The sequence below is a fragment of the Penaeus monodon genome, chromosome 18, assembly GCF_015228065.2.
Source record: "Penaeus monodon isolate SGIC_2016 chromosome 18, NSTDA_Pmon_1, whole genome shotgun sequence".
Classification (NCBI taxonomy): domain Eukaryota; kingdom Metazoa; phylum Arthropoda; class Malacostraca; order Decapoda; family Penaeidae; genus Penaeus; species Penaeus monodon.
This window is the reverse complement of record NC_051403.1, coordinates 38,828,208-38,846,035: the sequence shown is the minus strand read 5'-3', so window position 1 is coordinate 38,846,035 and position 17,828 is coordinate 38,828,208. Positions and strand designations below refer to the sequence as shown.

The 17,828-nt window shown below is 39.5% G+C and overlaps 1 protein-coding gene across 2 annotated transcripts in view; it reads right to left on the bottom strand.

Moving 5' to 3' along the window:
• Positions 1 to 7,761: 7,761 nt before the first annotated feature.
• The window catches only part of LOC119584495 (protein BTG3-like), a 16,819-nt gene continuing 6,752 nt past the window's right edge, over positions 7,762 to 17,828 (bottom strand). For both annotated transcript variants that reach the window (XM_037933141.1, XM_037933142.1), the window contains exons 2-4: positions 15,574 to 15,880; positions 15,017 to 15,275; positions 7,762 to 14,834 (exon numbers count right to left, since the gene is read on the bottom strand). In XM_037933141.1, coding sequence (XP_037789069.1) covers positions 14,313 to 14,834; positions 15,017 to 15,275; positions 15,574 to 15,755 — 963 coding nt within the window. In that variant the 5' untranslated portion in view covers positions 15,756 to 15,880 and the 3' untranslated portion in view covers positions 7,762 to 14,312. The remainder of the gene's footprint in view (positions 14,835 to 15,016; positions 15,276 to 15,573; positions 15,881 to 17,828) is intronic.

The window sequence follows — 17,828 nt, the reverse complement described above, 5'->3', positions numbered from 1 at the left end:
GTGTCCTAGACCCCAAACAGTTTTGGCACTGACGTGGAGGAGTTGGTATGGACGAACAGGGAGGGATTCTCCCCTATGTAGACGTTAAAGGGAAGGTCATGTCTACGGAAGGAAAATTTTGGCTATGTTAGTAGGTTTCTTTCGATGACCTCTGGGGGGAATGGAGTAGCATTGCACTGATTTTTGCATAAATAGTCTGTGAGACGGGCAAGTAGGTCTTCTCCACAATCTGCCCAAATCTTTGTCATAGATTGGGCAATTTGCTGGGGAGATTGAAACTGTTCCGGTGCAAGTATTGAGGGTTGGATGGGGTTCAGCAAGGATGGGGTTACCATATAGGTCTATTAGTTTTGTTAATGCTATACCCTTTTGGTTTTGGGATGTTACTGTGACAAAAACGGGAGCGGTCGGGTCGGCTAGGGAAAAGAGACTTTACCTACTTGTTTTTGGAGACATTGTTGGAAGAGAAGGGTGTTGTCAGAGTAGGGAGCTGTGGGAGGGATCACGAAAAATCGGTCCCATTTGGCTGTGCTGAAGAGGGTATTCAAAATGGTTAATGGTTAATGGTTAAAAGCAAGAGAAATGTGCTAGACATCTAAGGTTCATGTAGCACTATAGTTAATGTTTGGGAAGGGTGGTTGAGTAGTGATTAGTTGTCTAAGCTGGGCAAGGATTGGGAGTGAAAGGGTTAGGGTCGGGTGTGGTAAGGATTGGATTAGATGAGGATATGTATACGTTTGAGGAAAGAGAATAGTTGTTGAAGCAGAAAGTGTGGGATTCCTGAAAGGATGTCTGATGGTTGGGAGTCGGTGAAGGAGGATGATGGGGGAAAGCAGAGGTACGGGTTGTTTTCAAAAGTGGGCACGATAATAGGGTGTGTGGGATTGAAAGGGGAACATTACAACTGTGCATGGGACAATTGGTTTGAAAGGGAGGTGTGACATAAGGTGTTTTCTGATTGATAAGTATGGATGAGACATAAAGGGAATGTGGGGATAAGACAAAATGATAATTGGGGGTATTGGAGGATGTGTTAGAAAGGTCTCTTGAAGGCTTTAATAGAGGGACTATAAGAGGAAAGATATGACGAAGTCAGGTCTGTGGGAGCGGAAACCGCGAATATTCCAATGAAGGATAGTTATACTTTACTGTTTTGAGGGGGGAAGCAGTTAGAGGGTGGGAAAAGGACTGAGAGGTCTGAGATGGGAGAGGTGTGGGAATTGTGTTCTACTAGGAGGGTATTAGGAGATGGAAGGGGATACTTGTGACATAAGGGATTCACGGTGTGTATCCAGGAGGGAGTGGGAAGGGATAGAGGGGATGGTGGAGGATAATGTGGCGGGGTTGGGGTCGGGGGGGATGGGCTGTGTTGGGAGGGGGTAGGAGGATAGGTGTAGGGGGGATAGTTAGGAGGAGGATGGAATCAGCAGTTACTTGGAGTGTGGAAGGAGCAGGAGTTGTAAGATTTGGAGGTTGAGTGTCAGTTTTCATTAGGTAATCTTGAATATTTTCAATGGTTTCTTCTTCTGAGTTGGTTTGGGAGTTTTGGGGGATATAGGATTTCTTGTGAGGGGGGGAAGAGAGGACTGGTGTCTCAAGCAATGGAGTAAAGGAAGGTGGAGGTGATTGTGTGGTAGGGGAAGAGGGGGTGGAACGTTTGTTCTGTCTGTTACGGGTAGTGCGAGGAGGGAGAGGGGAAGGTGTTGGGGTTGTGGTGGTGATTGAGATATCTGTAGTAATGGTTAATGGTTAATGGTTAAAAGCAAGAGAAATGTGCTAGACATCTAAGGTCATGTAGCACTATAGTTAATGTTTGGGAAGGGTGGTTGAGTTTATGATTAGTTGTCTAAGCTGGGAAAGGAATTGGTGAGTGAAAGGGTTAGGGTCGGGTGTGGTAAGAGGTTAATTAGATGAAGGATATGTATGCGTTTGAGGAAAGAGAAAGGTTGTTGAAGCAGAAAGTGTGGGATTCTGAAAGGATGTCTGATAGGTTGGGAGGTCGGTGAAGGGAGGATAGATGGGGGAAAGCAGAGGTACGGGTTGTTTCAAAACGTGGGCACGATAATAGGATGTGAGGGATTGAAAGGGGAACATTACAGAAGGAACATAAGGGTGGATCAGATTGTGACTCAGATAGAGTGTGTTAGACGGGTGTGGCCAATGCGTAAGCGGGCAGGGGCGTCTCCCAACGTCTGTCCGATGAAATGGAGCTGCCAGGAGGAGATTGATAGTTTTTACAGAATGTAATTTATTAGTGCGGAGGCTTGACCAAAAAGATTGCCACGTTTATACAGAAGGTCTTAAAGTGTGGGTAATAATCCCGTGGCTGGGGATATGTGAGAAGCGTGGTTGGTATGATGTGGACAAGAGGCGTGGCGTGGTTAGTGTATCTGCCTGTTCATTGCCGGGATTCCAACATGGCTGGGCACCCAGCAAAATTTGATTGTTTTATGGCGTGTGGACAGGTAGAACAACCAGTTCTGGATCTTACAAACAAGGGGTTGGTGGTGTGTGTTGACTTTATGAGAGTTAATGAGTTACGGGAGTCAGTAAAATTGTAAAAGGAGGAAGAGGAAAGTGATGTATTGTGTTTTAGAGCAAAAAGGAGTGCATACAATTCTGTAGTAAGGACACTGGATTCAGGAGGAAGGGAGTATTTGAAAGTACGAGTTGGGAAGAATTACTGCAAAACCAGCACCGGAGGTGGATTTGGAGCATCAGTATATACATGAATACTAGAGGAATGATTGGAGACATGGTCAGGAAATGTGTGGAAGGACAGTAGGAGGGATATTTGGATTTTTGGGGTCGGGGGAAAACAGAAGAGCAAATATGGGGGTGAGGTATGAGCCATGGAGGGACGGAATGGACAGAGAATGGGAGAGGTTGGAGATGGGGGAAAGGGGAATGTGAGAGGAGGGTATCCATGCGTGTTGAGAAAGGAGTAGGTAATCGTGGAGATGAAGCTAGGTAAGAAGTAGGGGTTGGGATATTAGTTTAGTGAGGGAAAATTGGTGGAATCGACATAGCATCGGAGAGAGAGAAGGGCACGACGTCGAGATAGAGATGGTATGCCTGATTCAGTGTACAGGCTCTCAACTGGGGAGGAGCGAAAGGCGCCTAGTGCTAAGCGAAGACCACAGTGATGGATTGTATCAAGATGGGCAAGGAGAGATATCTGTAGTAGAGATTGGAGTGTCTGGATTTAGGATGGCAAAAGAGTTTGACTGGGGAAGGTAGGAGGTAAAGAGGGGGGTTTAGATGTAGGGGGGTGGTTTAGGAGACTTGGTCGAAATGAGCAGTATTACTGGAGTAAGGAGTAAGAGAGAAACCACGTCGGACGTGCTTCTTGTCTGGCTTCACGTAGTGTGAGTCCAAGTTTGAATCTGAGAGTTGCTACCTCAGACTCAAATTTTAGGTGGAAAGCCCTATAAAATACATTATGGGGCCGCCACAGTTGGCACATGTGCGTGATTGTGCAGGGCAGTTAGATCGGGTATGGCCAGGTTGGGCACATAGTGGGCATCTGGCTGTGGAACGGCAATGTTTGCTGGTGTCCTAGACGCCAACAATTTTGGCACTGACGTGGAGGAGGTTGGTATGGACGAACAGGGAGGGATTCTCCTCCTATATAGACGTTAAAGGAAGGTCATGTCTACGGAAGGTAATTTTGGCTATGTAGTGGGTTTCCTTTCGATACCTCTGGGGGGAATGGAGTAGCATTGTACTGACGTTGCATCATAGTCTGTGAGACAGGCAGTAGGTCTTCTCCACAATCTGACCAATCTTTGTCATAGATTGGGCAATTTGCTGGGGAGATTGAAACTGTTTTCCCGGGGCAAGTATTGAGGTTTGGATGGGTTCTGCAAGGATGGGGTTACCATATAGGTCAGTTAGTTTTGTTAATGCTATAGCTTGGTTTTCGGATGTTACTGTGGGCAAGACGGGAGCGGTCGGGTCGGCTACGGAAAGAGACTTACCTACTTGTTTTTGGAGACATTGTTGGAAGAAGGGTGTTGTCAGAGTAGGGAGCTGTGGGAGGGATCACGAAAAATCGGTCCCATTTGGCTGCGCTGAAGAGGTATTCAATATTGTTGTAGTGATAGTGGTAGTCGAAGGGCGGGTGCGTGACGATGGAGGTAGTGTTGAGGTTAATGGTTATGGTTAAAAGCAAGAGAAATGGGTGCTAGACATCTAAGGTCATGTAGCACTATAGTTAATGTTTGGGAAGGGTGGTTGAGTTAGTGATTATTGTCTAAGCTGGGCAAAGGAATTGGTGAGTGAAAGGGTTAGGGTCGGGTGTGGTAAGGAGTTAGATTAGATGAAGGATATGTTTACGTTTGAGGAAAGAGAATAGGTTGTTGAAGCAGAAAGTGTGGGATTCTGAAAGGATGTCTGATAGGTTGGGAGGTCGGTGAAGGGAGGATAGAGGGGAAAGCAGAGGTACTGGTTGTTTCAAAACGTGGGCACGATAATAGGATGTGTGGGATTGAAAGGGGAACATTACATAAGGAACAAGGAAGATACGATAACTGTGCAAGGGACATTGGTTTGAAAGGGAGTGTGACATAAGGGTTGTTCTGATTGATAAGTATGGATGAGAAATGATAATTGGGGATTGGTATTGGAGGATGTGTTAGAAAGGTCTCTTGAAGGGGAAATAGATGGACTATAAGAGGAATATGACGAAGTCAGGTCTGTGGGAGCGGAAAACCGCGATATTCTAATGAAGGATAGTTATACTTTACTGTTTTGAGGGGGGAAGCAGCTAGAGGGTGGGAAAAGGACTGAGAGTCTGAGATGGGAGAGGTTGGGAGTTTGGTGTTCTACATAGGAGGGGTATTAGGAGATGGAGGGTCTGAGGAAGGGGATACTTGTGACATAAGGGATTCAACGTGTGGTATCCAGGAGGGGTGGAAGGGATAGAGGGGATGGTTGGGAGGGATAATGTGGCGGGTTGGGTTTTGGGGGGGATGGGCTGTGTTGGGAGGGGTAGGGGATTGGGTGAGGGGGATATCGTTAGGAGGAGGATGGAATCAGCAGTTACTTGGAGTGTGGAAGGAGCAGGAGTTGTAAGATTTGGAGGTTTGAGTGTCAGTTTTCATTAGGTATCTTGAATATTTTCAATGGTTTCTTCTTCTGAGTTGGTTTGGGAGTTTTGGGAATATAGGATTTCTGTGAGGGGGGAAGAGAGGACTGGTGTCTCAAGCAAAGGAGTAAAGGAAGGTGGAGTGATTGTGTGGTAGGGGAAGAGGGGGTGGGAACGTTTGTTCTGTCTTTACGGGTAGTGCGAGGAGGGAGAGGGGGAAGGTGTTTGGGGTTGTGGTGGTGATTGAGATATCTGAGTAGAGATTGGAGTGTCTGGATTTAGGATGGCAAAAGAGTTTGACTGGGGAAGGTAGGAGGTGAAGAGGGGGGTTTAGATGAGGGGGGGTGGGTTTAGGAGAATTGGTAGAATGAGGAGTATTACTGGAGTAAGGAGTAAGAGAGAAACCGCGTCGACTTGCTTCTTGCTGGCTTCACGTAGTGTGAGTCCAAGTTTGAATCTGAGAGTTGCTACCTCAGACTCAAATTTGTAGGTGGGACAGCCCCTATAAAATACATTATGGGGGCCGCCACAGTTGGCACATGTGCGTGATTGTGCAGGGCAGTTAGAAACGGTATGGCCAGGTTGGGACATAGTGGGCATCTGGCTGTGGAACGGCAATGTTTGGCTGGGTGTCCTAACGCCAACATTTTGGCACTGACGTGGAGGATGGTTGTAATGGACGAACAGGAGGGATTCTCCTCCTATATAGACGTTAAAGGAAGGTCATGTCTACGGAAGGTAATTTTGGCTATGTTAGTGGGTTTCTTTCGATTACTTTCGGGGGGGAATGGAGTAGCACTGTACTGACGTTGCATCATAGTCTGTGAGACAGGCAAGTGGTACTTCTCCACAATCTGCCCAATCTTTGTCATAGATTGGTATTTGCTGGGGAGATTGAAACTGTTCCGGTGCAACATTAAGGGTTGGATGGGTTCTGCAAGGATGGGTTACCTATATGTCTGTTAGTTTTGTTAATGCTATAGCTTGGTTTTCGGATGTTACTTGGTGACAAGACGGAGCGGTCGGGTCGGCTACGGAAAGAGACTTTACCTACTTGTTTTTGGAGACATTGTTGGAAGAGAAGGGTGTTGTCAGAGTAGGGAGCTGTGGGAGGGATCACGAAAAATCGGTCCCATTTGGCTCGCTGAGAGGTATTCAATACTGTTGTAGTGATAGGGGTAGTCGAAAGGCGGGTGCGTGACGAATGAGTAGTGTTGAGGGAGGTAGTGTTATGGGGAGGTGGGCATAAGGCTGTAAGGTATTAATAAGGGAGGATGGGGTGGTTGATGTTGGAGGTTGTGGGGTAGAGGTGATGAAGTTGAGCGTGCTGGGAAAGTGAAATGTTCCTTAAGGATTGGTTGTTGACTACTGTACTAGTAGGCATTGATGAGGGGTAGTTGTTGCAGTGTTCGGAGCCGTGGTCAAAGGAGAGCCTGGGGTCAGGGAATCGGATGAGTTATACATCTTGGGGCTATTTGATAAAGGGGCAAGCCTCATTGCCCCTAATAGTGGGGATAAGTTTTCATTACTGCCATGGTAAGCCTGGATTATGTGGGGATAAAAACAGTCCACCCCTCGGGTCCCCTTGAGGGGTAAGGGCTAGATAACTAATCAGGGGAATACCGTGCCCATGGGTCCCTCGGCCGTTCAGGACTGACACAAAGTCATCCTTTCATCCTTTCAGCACGGCTCTCAACCTTGGAGGTGGATAGCAGAAGGGTTTGGTGAAGGGACAGAAACGAAAGGTGGGAAGGAAAATAAAGACCATGCAAAATTAGTTGAGTCGAGGGCTGAGTCCCAAGGTTGGGGAGTTCCCCATCATTGGGTCCCAGTCTCCGCCTCCTAAGCCCCCCCACGACAACAACGGGCAAGGGATTGGGGGGGGGGACAAGTAAGGAAAAGCGAGGGTTTGGATTGAATACCCACATTTTTCCCCCGTGGAGAGTTTCTAAGCTTTTCATCTTTCTAATGTTTGCCCGATTCACTGTTTTCCATTTATTTAATTTTTTCTAATAGATTTCCTTAGGGTTTCTTGAATCATACTTGTTTCTAGACTTTGTTTAAATTCTGTCTGTTGTATTAGTACATTTAGCGTGTTTAAGATCCTCTTATTTTCTGTGATTAAATGCTTAATACTTCTGACTGTTATACTTTTACTTCTCATTTCCAATAAGTTCTTTTCTTAGTTGCAGTATCCAAAGACATCTCTAATACTGAAAAGCAGACCTTATTGCATTTTTTTTTTCCTCTTAATTTTTTATTAGGGTATTCAGACTTTCGCACATTCCATACAATTCTGCAAACCAAAAGATCAGACTTGGTACCACCATAGACATTATGTTCAATCTAAGTTATATGAAATTAGTTCTTGTGAATCTCAGCCTAGTGCTTTAACACATGCTCACAGGTAAAACAGACTGGGTACCATATCAATTCAAGAGATGTAATTTTGTAATTACATCTCTTGTAGTCATAACTTTTCCTACACATTCAATATGAAATCAATATTCCACAATATCAATATTTGGTGGATATTGTAAAATCTGAATGCTTTTCTTTGAGCAGATTTTTTTCAATGAAGTGATACAATTATGAGATTATATCATAAATAAATGTTCTAACACAGGACTATATTACTTCAATAATTTTTTAGGTGAAATAAAACAACGCTGTGCAATGCAATAAAAACTGTACAATTAAATTTTCTGAGAAATATAAATGTTGCTATTTACCTAAAATACATTCCTTTATTACATCAATAATAACATTAACTTCTGAAGAGGGAGCAAGAAGGAGCAAGAAGAAGTCTACAGCATACCTGCAAAGTCTCAAGATTGTGGCCCCAATCTTTGATAACCTTTTGAGGTTTTATCATTATATTTCAGAAATTTCGTTCTGTCTCAAATGCTGCACAATTAATCTTCTTTCAGCATATACTTCTACTGATCAATGTCACACAGTTTGAAGCAGTTGTTACTAACCATATCATTAACTCACGAGTTCACCTGATCTAAGTCAGTGAATAGGGAAATATTCTTCAGCATCTATTCATTTGACAATAAGGATTTAACAAGTCAACACTGCACCCCTCAAAACAAAAATATAAGTAATTTATATGCTTAAGTTATCTACTAATGTAAAAAGACTTCCTAGTTAAATTATGAAAAATCAACATTCAAAACATAACAGGTCCTCAGATTTTTAACATGAATTTTTTAACCACCAACTTGGTATATTACATTATCTTCAGAAATTCATTAGATACCCTTACAATGTAGGCACACCAGCCTCTTAAAAGTGATTAACAAAAGAGAACTGCACCACGAGCAGAACTTTTGACTAGAGTTAAGACAACAGCACTACAGGGGTTGGTACCATTAAATAGTTTTCCATCACCTACAGACATAACAATTCAAGTTAATGTTGTCAAAAATAAGCCATGAGCCCCTGAAATTACGTCTTTCAGCACACATTATGAGCCACAGAAAAATATGAAAAAATAACTTCAGTATATACACACAATTTCTGTAGGAAATAAACCTATATACATTTCATTCATTCAGTTAAAAATAGCATCTACATATAGGATAGTACAACCCTCATTATGGAATGTTTCAAAGAGATGCTCATAACTTTTAAGTTTTCAAATTATTACAAATTGTTCAACTGAATATACACTTGTAAAAAAAACAAAACAAAACTGAAAATCATAAAAAGGTATACAATGACCTATTCTTAAATGAAGATGAAATTACAGTAGATTATTGTTTTGAAAGAAATGATACAACATAAAGAGAGGCTGGACTGGACTGACAAAACTTGTGTTCACAGTGAAAAACATGAACATATTATCAACAAGACATCAAATAAAATATAATTTTGAGGAAACAACATATCTATGATTTTGGAAAGATTATACTGAAGTCCTATCAGCTTCCTACCTGTCACATTAACAGCTACTGGATACCTCGCATATCTTGATACATCAGGTGAACTCAAGAGTTGCATGTAAATTTTGTTATAACATTGTGAACGCTATGGAGAAGAGTATTTCTGCCATCTACAAACATTTTTTTTTCTAGCACCCAATTCATAAATGTTACTTTTTAGCTTGACTTTAATTTTAATACCAAGTGTAAATCTGTAAAAAAAATATATAACTAAGGAACTGATCACACTTTATCTGGATGAACAGAGAATCTTAAAAGTGCAAAGCATTTAACAGTAACCAAAGAATATTGCAAATACCTCAAAAGAAAGAGAAAAGAAACAAGAATAAAGATATAAATAAAACAAAGAAAAGGAAATGCTGTAGCTTCTGGCACAAGTCTTAAAGAAAACCTACAAAAAAGAAACACCAAAACACTGTAAAGCATAAATTGTCTTACAGGTACAATGCCATACCAATAATAACTATGTTATTACTCGTACATCCTGGTACATAAGTATTACTCATACGTAAGCCTCCAAAACATGTAAACATGTTTATCATTTGGACCTTCACCAGAAAAGATATGCATGTTACTACAAAAAGCCTCAAGACAGAACAAAACTGCCCAAGTTAATTAAACAATTTCAAAACACTGGATGGAAGGAATTAGCCCAAGAGCAAAACAAAAGCTTCTTATTCCTATTCAATATTTTTTTTTTTTTAATCCACCAACAGAAAAAAATCTCACTCGCTATTTGCCATTATTCAAATCAGGTGATTACTGGTAAGGAAGAATTACCTCCACTGTTTAACAGCAAGCAAAATAGCCTCTGATTACCAGAGAATGGATCACCTTGGTCCCTATAATTCTAGTCATTTTCAAAACAGGTACAAAAGAATGAAATCAATAACTCATACCTAACTTTTACAATCCACAATCAAAATGTTGAATCAGAGGTCTAACTAAGCACACACTTACACACACATTCAAAAGAGAAATTTGAGATTGATCCATGTTAGTAACCGTTAGTACTGGCAAATCAGCAAACAACCTGCATCTGTTAGTACATGTTAGTAAACTACACTGACAGGCGGTCACACTAGGCGACCCCCAGGAGTTTACAAGGCCAACTCCTTCTGTTTGTTTTGCTCTTGGTAAAAACTATCACATACACATAAATAAATCACTTTGCCAAACCAAATCAACAAAACAGGCACTCTTTTCTAAACAAAGATCCACTTATTAGTTGGTAAATAAAGATATATGATCAAATATTTTGGCATGCAACTTGTGACCAGAGTAATATACAAATATTTCAAGACCAAACATCAAGGAACACTTTTGAGCAAAACGTACCTCTTCATCAAAAAGCCAATATGTTAGGAGAGTGACTTTGTAATCAGAGCAATTACACAGGACAGAGATGCAATCACTTAAGAAATTGAAATAATAGCCATTACCATTCACATTACATGGTAAAATACAGAAATCAAAACACGAAGCACTATACCTAATGTCTGGAGATTAAGATGAGTACAAGCAGAACAACACCTCTAACTCGAGCACCACAACATGACATTAGAGGTATGTGCCACTTTTGCAAGAACTGTAACAGGCAGTTACTGCAGGCTTAGATACTGATACAAATTTTGTATTACAGACATACCTATGCAGCCTTGAGAAGATTAAAGGATAAAGTTTACACACTATTCCTTTCATAATAGCAATTTTATGACTAACTATATAATATTAGTACATTCTATCTTGAACCAAATAAAATACTGAAATTCAACAATATATTAACTGTAGAGAAACAACTGTGGTCATTATCATTCCCATGTCAAGCTTCATATTGATGTTTAATACTATGTTAGTCTTATCTATGTTCATGTCTACAGCTTGAAAAAGGGTTCAAGAAGAATCTCGTCCACCTTCCTTGGAATTCAATAAATAAGTTGTACTTTGTACTATTTGTAATATTACTTTCCGTTTTAGATTACATCTTATGAGAGGTAAAAGTTAACACAATTATTTGCCAAAATCCAAGAAAATGCCGAGTTCTACCACAAAGATGTCTATTTGTAAGTATCACTATGGGTAATATTAAAATGATATTTTTGCTAGAATTATTCCTTTACACAACCTTCAAAAATATTTTTTTTCAAAGTTTATGTAGTACTATCCACCGATTAAATTTCCTAACTAAACATATGGTCTACAACATTCCACTAGAATAACCCAACCCTTACCATAATCAATTCTCGAAGCACCCACTTCACCCTAAAGGCTTGGGATGCGAGGTGCAGGTCCCAATGGAAAACGGGAGGCCCTTCTAACTACGCGGACAGAACACACATGATCAATATACTGATGAAGCCTCAAAATGCACACCATCACATGGGATTGGAAAATAATTTTGAAAAAAAAAAAATAATAAAACAAAGAGTTGCAATTGAGAAATACATTATACATCTATGTTGTGCATTATTAAGCATAGGCAAAAAAGAATAAATACTTGAAACCTACAATTCAATCCTCTATCAATAACATTGCAAAATTCTTTTAAAGGGGGGAGGGAGAAAATAAATTATTTCTTACTTTCCTTACAAATGTGTAAAACAATAATTCAATACCTAGGATACCAAAAATCTGGATATTGTGAATATTAACTGCTCAGTGAGAAAGTGCGGTACCTTATCAAACTACCATTTACACATACAATGCAATGATAATCAATTACAAATACTTTCAAGGGAAATGGGGAGAACTATTGTACATTTTCCACAATATGTTGAGAGACCTATTCATCAATAACAATTCTCAACAACAAAAATTATGAAAAATTTGTGCTTTGACGACACTTAACAGTTAGAACTCATGTCACGCCACCTTTGTAAGAAAAGCAGATCATCCATATGGCACTTGTAGGGCAAGGCTTAACTGAGAATTCCAAGAAGGTATATGGGGAAAGGGGTCTACAAACCATTTGACTTTTCTTGCTTCACTGTACCTTTTCTTTTTCCAAACCAGTTTTCATAAGGGGTCAGGTAGAGGGGTAGAGGGAATTTACAAGACTACGTGCTTAAGTAATATTCTAAGCCTAAGCCCATGAGAACCACTAGAATGAATGGACGGGAAATGTTTGTTAATGGTTTTCCTCAGGTGAAAAGTTTACTGGACTAAGCTTACATTCTGAGCAATGTTTCCTTACAACAATGAAATATAATAAATATATCTGTTCATTTTTATATTCTAATACCAGAGGGTCCTATACAAAATATAAATAAAAGTTCCTGTTCTTCAATAAATTTATAAGCATAAAACCTCAACATATATATAGCATTCTAGCTAAGTAAATACTTGAGAATGTATGCATTTGTATGTGTGTGAACATGAATGTCTGTGTCAGTGTAATCAGGGTATTTTCTTTGTCAGTTTCATAACTTTGGTTGTCGGAAATGGTAATGAAAAATACTAATCTACCAAATCAACATAATGTGAACAACATAATGTTCAATGTATCTTCCTTTCTCTAGCACAGAACCTAACATTTAGAACTACTATCATCAAATATCATTACATAAAATATAATTAAAATAATCCATTATATAAATATATATTTTTTTTAATTCCCATTTTTTTTTTTAATAAATGATATTGTGAATAGCTGCAAAGAACCTGGACAATCAATACATATTTCTAGGGGGAAATATTATCAAGCACCAATTCACCAAAACAAACATTTCAGAATTCACAAGGAATCATGAATGTTTTTCAACTAAAATAGTTGGGCAGGAGGAGAAGACTAGCAGAAAAAAGCATTAGCACTACTGAGGTGTGAAATATGATCATACATTTTTTTTTTTTCTTCTCATATTTTTCAATCATGCTCTCTTTATATATATACTTTATATATATATCTGTTTATATACATAAATTGTAATACTTAAACAATAGATTTTTTGATAATATGTGCAATAATGGCAAAAAATTCATAGAGTATTTACTGCATGTCCCACAGACACAGCAAATCATAATATGCATCATTACAATTAACTATGTTGAAACCTACGACACTTTAAGCAAAGGGGCCAAAGTAGTCTTAATCTCTGAAAGTGCCCATACTACTATTACACAGAATATAAACATATTTCCAGTTCATTAATAATTTGTCCTTATCAAGCAATCTGGTATAAACAGCAAGGTAAAGGTGTTGAGGTAAATCACTACAGTTTTGTGCACAAGCTCCTGAGAATGTGTCTGGGCATCTTTTCATCTCTTTTTTTTATATCAATATTTGTTCATAATACCAGGGATAATACCCAAAAATACTGGTCCATTCTCAATGAGGTATACAGTGCTATTTAAATAAATTACTTCTGAATCTATGATGCATTGATTTTTTTTTTTCTTTTTTTCTTTTTTTTTTGTGTGTAAGTGGGACCTTTCCTAAAACTGCAGGTACCTGCTTTATGAGAAGGTAAATGAAGGTCTTGCCTCACTCGTATTCCTTTGAACTCTGTGTAACAAGGGTCGGCCGACTATGGAATCACAGTTGAGCAGGCACGCTTGAGCATTTTCCAAACTAAAACTCTTTACATGCCTTGGTATAATTTTTGGAAATTATCCAAAAGAGAATTCCTAACTTAAAGCCTTACACTGAGAGCACCACTCCTGTGATTATATTCCACCTGGTATAAAGCTATAATGTATACTACTCTCTGCAAATGCACTTTGTAGATCAACTATCACTCTTCTATAGCGGAGCCTCAAATTTCTAAAATACAAGAAAAAAATCCAACCTGTTTATCTTTAAGAGTTAAAAATGTCATTAATACTCAAAAGCCCAGTCTTTTCTTTCAAAATTCTTTTAAATCTGTACTGAACTTGCTCAAGGTGCCTTCCTCCCCTCCACAGACACATGCATATAATACAAATATTCATGTGTTCAGTTTTGGGTAATATCACAAGGGGCACTTGGAGGGAAGAAAAATATAATAATAATAATAAAATAAAAGAAGGAAAAAAAATTATAAAGGATGAAAAAGCACATTATTCTGGTGCATCCAAATTACCAGTTCAGCAAAAATCTACCTCAAAACATCGAGAAATTAATTCTAGTGAGATCGATCTACTGTGAATTAGTCAACAATTAAGATAATATCTATAATGCTATATCTATCACATGGTAATATCTATAAAGGATATGTTCACTAAGCCAGTAGGTAAGCTCATTCCAACAACCATTTTCTCAAAAGCCCCAAGTGCCCCCCGCAGACAAATTATCAATTTTACACCCGTGCCAAAGCTCTGTGGCCAAACCACTGGTGCCGGTCATTACGAGGGAAGTTACCGCTATTCCATTTGAATTTCTGGGGACCCATGTTTGGAGGAGAGCGTGGGAAATGGGGGCCAGAGTGGGCGTGGGTGTAGTGTGGAGGTGCTGCAGGAGGGTAGATGAAACCAGTAGAACTGAAGAGGGGCAGATGAGGAGGAGGAGGTGGTGGGGGAGTCTGACTCAGGTTAAGCCATGATTGCGTCTTGAAGAAGGGTGGCGAGTACGATCCACTCTGGGGGTGGCTGTTGTGGTGGTTTTGATGGTTGTTGCTATAGTGATTATGGTGATTTCCAAAGGGTCTTCTATCACGGTTATTCATCATATTATTTCTACCTGGAGAGGTCTGGTTTTTCAAACCAAACCCTGTATGAGTTGGACTAAAGGATTTCTTCTTGGTGGGTGTGGATTGGGTACTTGATGGAGGACTCATGTTGTTGCTGGTATTGAAGGTTCTCTCCTTCAGTACTTCCGATGGCTAAAAGAAATTAAAGAGGAAATATTTACAATCTGAGGATACTTACAACTATGGTTGCACCTACATTTCATGAGATTTTTATGTATCTTTCCCATAATTCTAGTATTCACTAATTAGAATAAAATTACAGCCCAGTAGCTACGTCAACAATAAACTAAATTAAACATCAATCCAATACAAACCTTAGACATGCCCGATGGAGTTGAATTTGGACGTTCAATTTGGGAAAAGTCAAACTTTTCAATGTAGTTTTCCTTGTTTCCCTCCCTGAACGAAGCAACGGTGCAACACGAGCCTTTCTGTTCACCAAACCGACAACACACTTCCTCAGGATCAACCCAAATGGTTAACTCAACTGGAAGATTCAAGTCCACATACTTCAAGCCACATTCCCTTGCTGCACGTTCTATCGTCGGCTCTTTTCTCGAATTCTCATTCACTCTGGATGGCACAAAAAAGGTCATTATATCAGATAAGCACACTGGAGAAGAACATTTAAGTTTATGAATACTATTACCTATTCACTATCAACCTAAATCTTTGTATTAATCTACAGATTTAAATTATCTTTTATCACAACCAATCATGAATTAATTTAATTTTCTTTTCCTTTGCTATACTTCCATAAAAACATTCAACATTCCAATAAGTAAAAAAAAATCTAACTCCCTCCATTAAATCCTAGTATTACGGATTTCCAAAGGATTGTCCATCCCTCAGAACTGTAGGCCAGACTCACCGTAAACACCTGTAACCTTGACCTCTCCAGGGACGCTCGGGGTGCCAGTGATTGCTAAACCGTTCCTGCAACAGTTCTCCCAATCTCTGCTCGAACTTGGCCATCCTCTCGTCATTTACATTTTCATTTCGGCTGATTAACTTGGAGATGAAAAGAACTGCTGCGGATATCTCTTCTTTCATTGTGTGGTGTGGCAGTGGGTTTCTGGGTAGTGATTAGCTGGTTCTCTTTCAGGTAATGGGTTAAACTCATGGGGTAAAGGAAAAATAAATGGCAAAGTTATTCTAGGCACCTAAAGTTCTTCAGTCTGGAATGAGAGAGAGGAAGAGAAAGATTAAAATGAGGAGTGATAATTCTATGGCCCACAAGCCCCTATAGTCATTTTTACTTCTAATACAAACATCTTTAAAAGCTGTTCAAAAATTTTTCTCATTTCGCATTAATAAACGCTGAAGATTCAGAAAGTCGGAATGCCAAGCTGCAAATACCTTTATTTAAGACATTTGAAAACATTTAACAATTTCTTGCTTCTGCCACAAAGCATCTCATTCATCACCTTAGGTATTTACAACTATCAATATAATCAGAAAATTCTGCTGGCACTACATATCAATTGAAAATAAGCCATTTGGATCTGTTGCTATATACAAACAACAAAAAATGAATAAATAAAAATACTTATTTCCATTTACTTACAACTTACAACAAATGATGAGGAATGGAGGTGGAGTAATATGAGCTGATGAAGAAAATAAAACATGAGGAAAGAAGGGGGAAGGGGGGAGGAGGAGGAGGAGGAGGAGGAGGAGGAGGAGGAGGAGGAGGAGGGAGGGAGGGAGGAGGAGGGAGGAGGGAGGAGGGAGGAGGGAGGAGGGAGGAGAAGGAGAAGCAGAAGAAAGAGAAAGGATGAGGAGGAGAAAGAGAAAGGATGAGGAGGAGAAAGGAAAAAGGAGAAAATGGAAAGGAGAAAAGAGGTGGAGTAACAACAGAAGCAGAAATAATCAAGAGAGAGAACTAAACTGGAAGAATATTTAAGGTTTACAGGTTGCGAATGTGAAGGAATAGTGCAAACACGTACTTTTTTTTAAAACATGGCCCAAGGCACCCTTCACCCCTGTGAAAACGAAGTCACCCCCTAACTACAGCTGGTAAGCAGGGAGAATATGAGATGCAACCCATACCGTCATCCCCTGCTTTTCAAAGGGATGGTAACCTCTGACAACACAGGAAACCTTTTGTATCATGAGCTAGGCATTGACACGAACAGAGTGAATTGGCAGCAGAAAGAGGACGAGGGGAGGTTCAGAGAAAAGAGGAGACCAAGGAAAGGGGAAAGGAATAAGAATAAAGACAGGAGAGAAAAGGGGGGGGGGGGGAGATAATAAAAACACAAAGAAAACAGATTAGTTATAGAAAGACATGTAATGGAGAGAATGCAAACACTGATCATGACATATAAGAGAATTTAGCAGCAAATAAAATATATATCAAGGATGAACAATGATGCTATTAGTAACATTATAACAATAACAATTACAGTAAAAAAAATTATAATAATTGTAGTGATAATCTGTAGATATACAGCCTAACCTTATTGCTGATTATAAATTCATAGCAAAATCATTACAGTAGAAATGGACAATATACTTTCAAAATTAATATAACATTACAGTGCCTTAAAAATCACCATAGCTTCTATTCTTAACCCGAGACACCAAGGCCAAACAAGCCACAAAGTTATTCAAAACACCATCTCCTACACCTGAGCAGCTGCTCAAGTCTGTGCAGTGCTAGTTCAGTCATTGCATCTCTATTGCTGATGGCTTTATTTACAAATGTATGATAAAGCAAGTTTTCAGAGAACTCTGGAATTGATTAATTTATCTTTACATGAAAATACATGATAAGGTGGTTTTCTTTTCTTTCTTTTTTTATACAGTTAACATACCTGGCAGAATGTAGTCTAGGCCATACAAAGTGTCAAGGCAATCTTCAAAAACTTTACCCTCACCTATGTGATAACCCCATGGCTTAAGGTTTGTGACATACTGTACATTATTCACATGCAGCCAAAGAAAACAAGGTTTAGCACTATTTATCCCTTTTGTTTCAATACTTCATTAACCTATCTTTTATTACCTTTCTTCTTATGATCTTTACAGGCCAAAGATTCAACAAATAAAGTAGACCTTGAACATAACCAATCTCTAAGAGTGCTTATGACAGCAATTTTTAGTTAAAGCAATCATCATCTT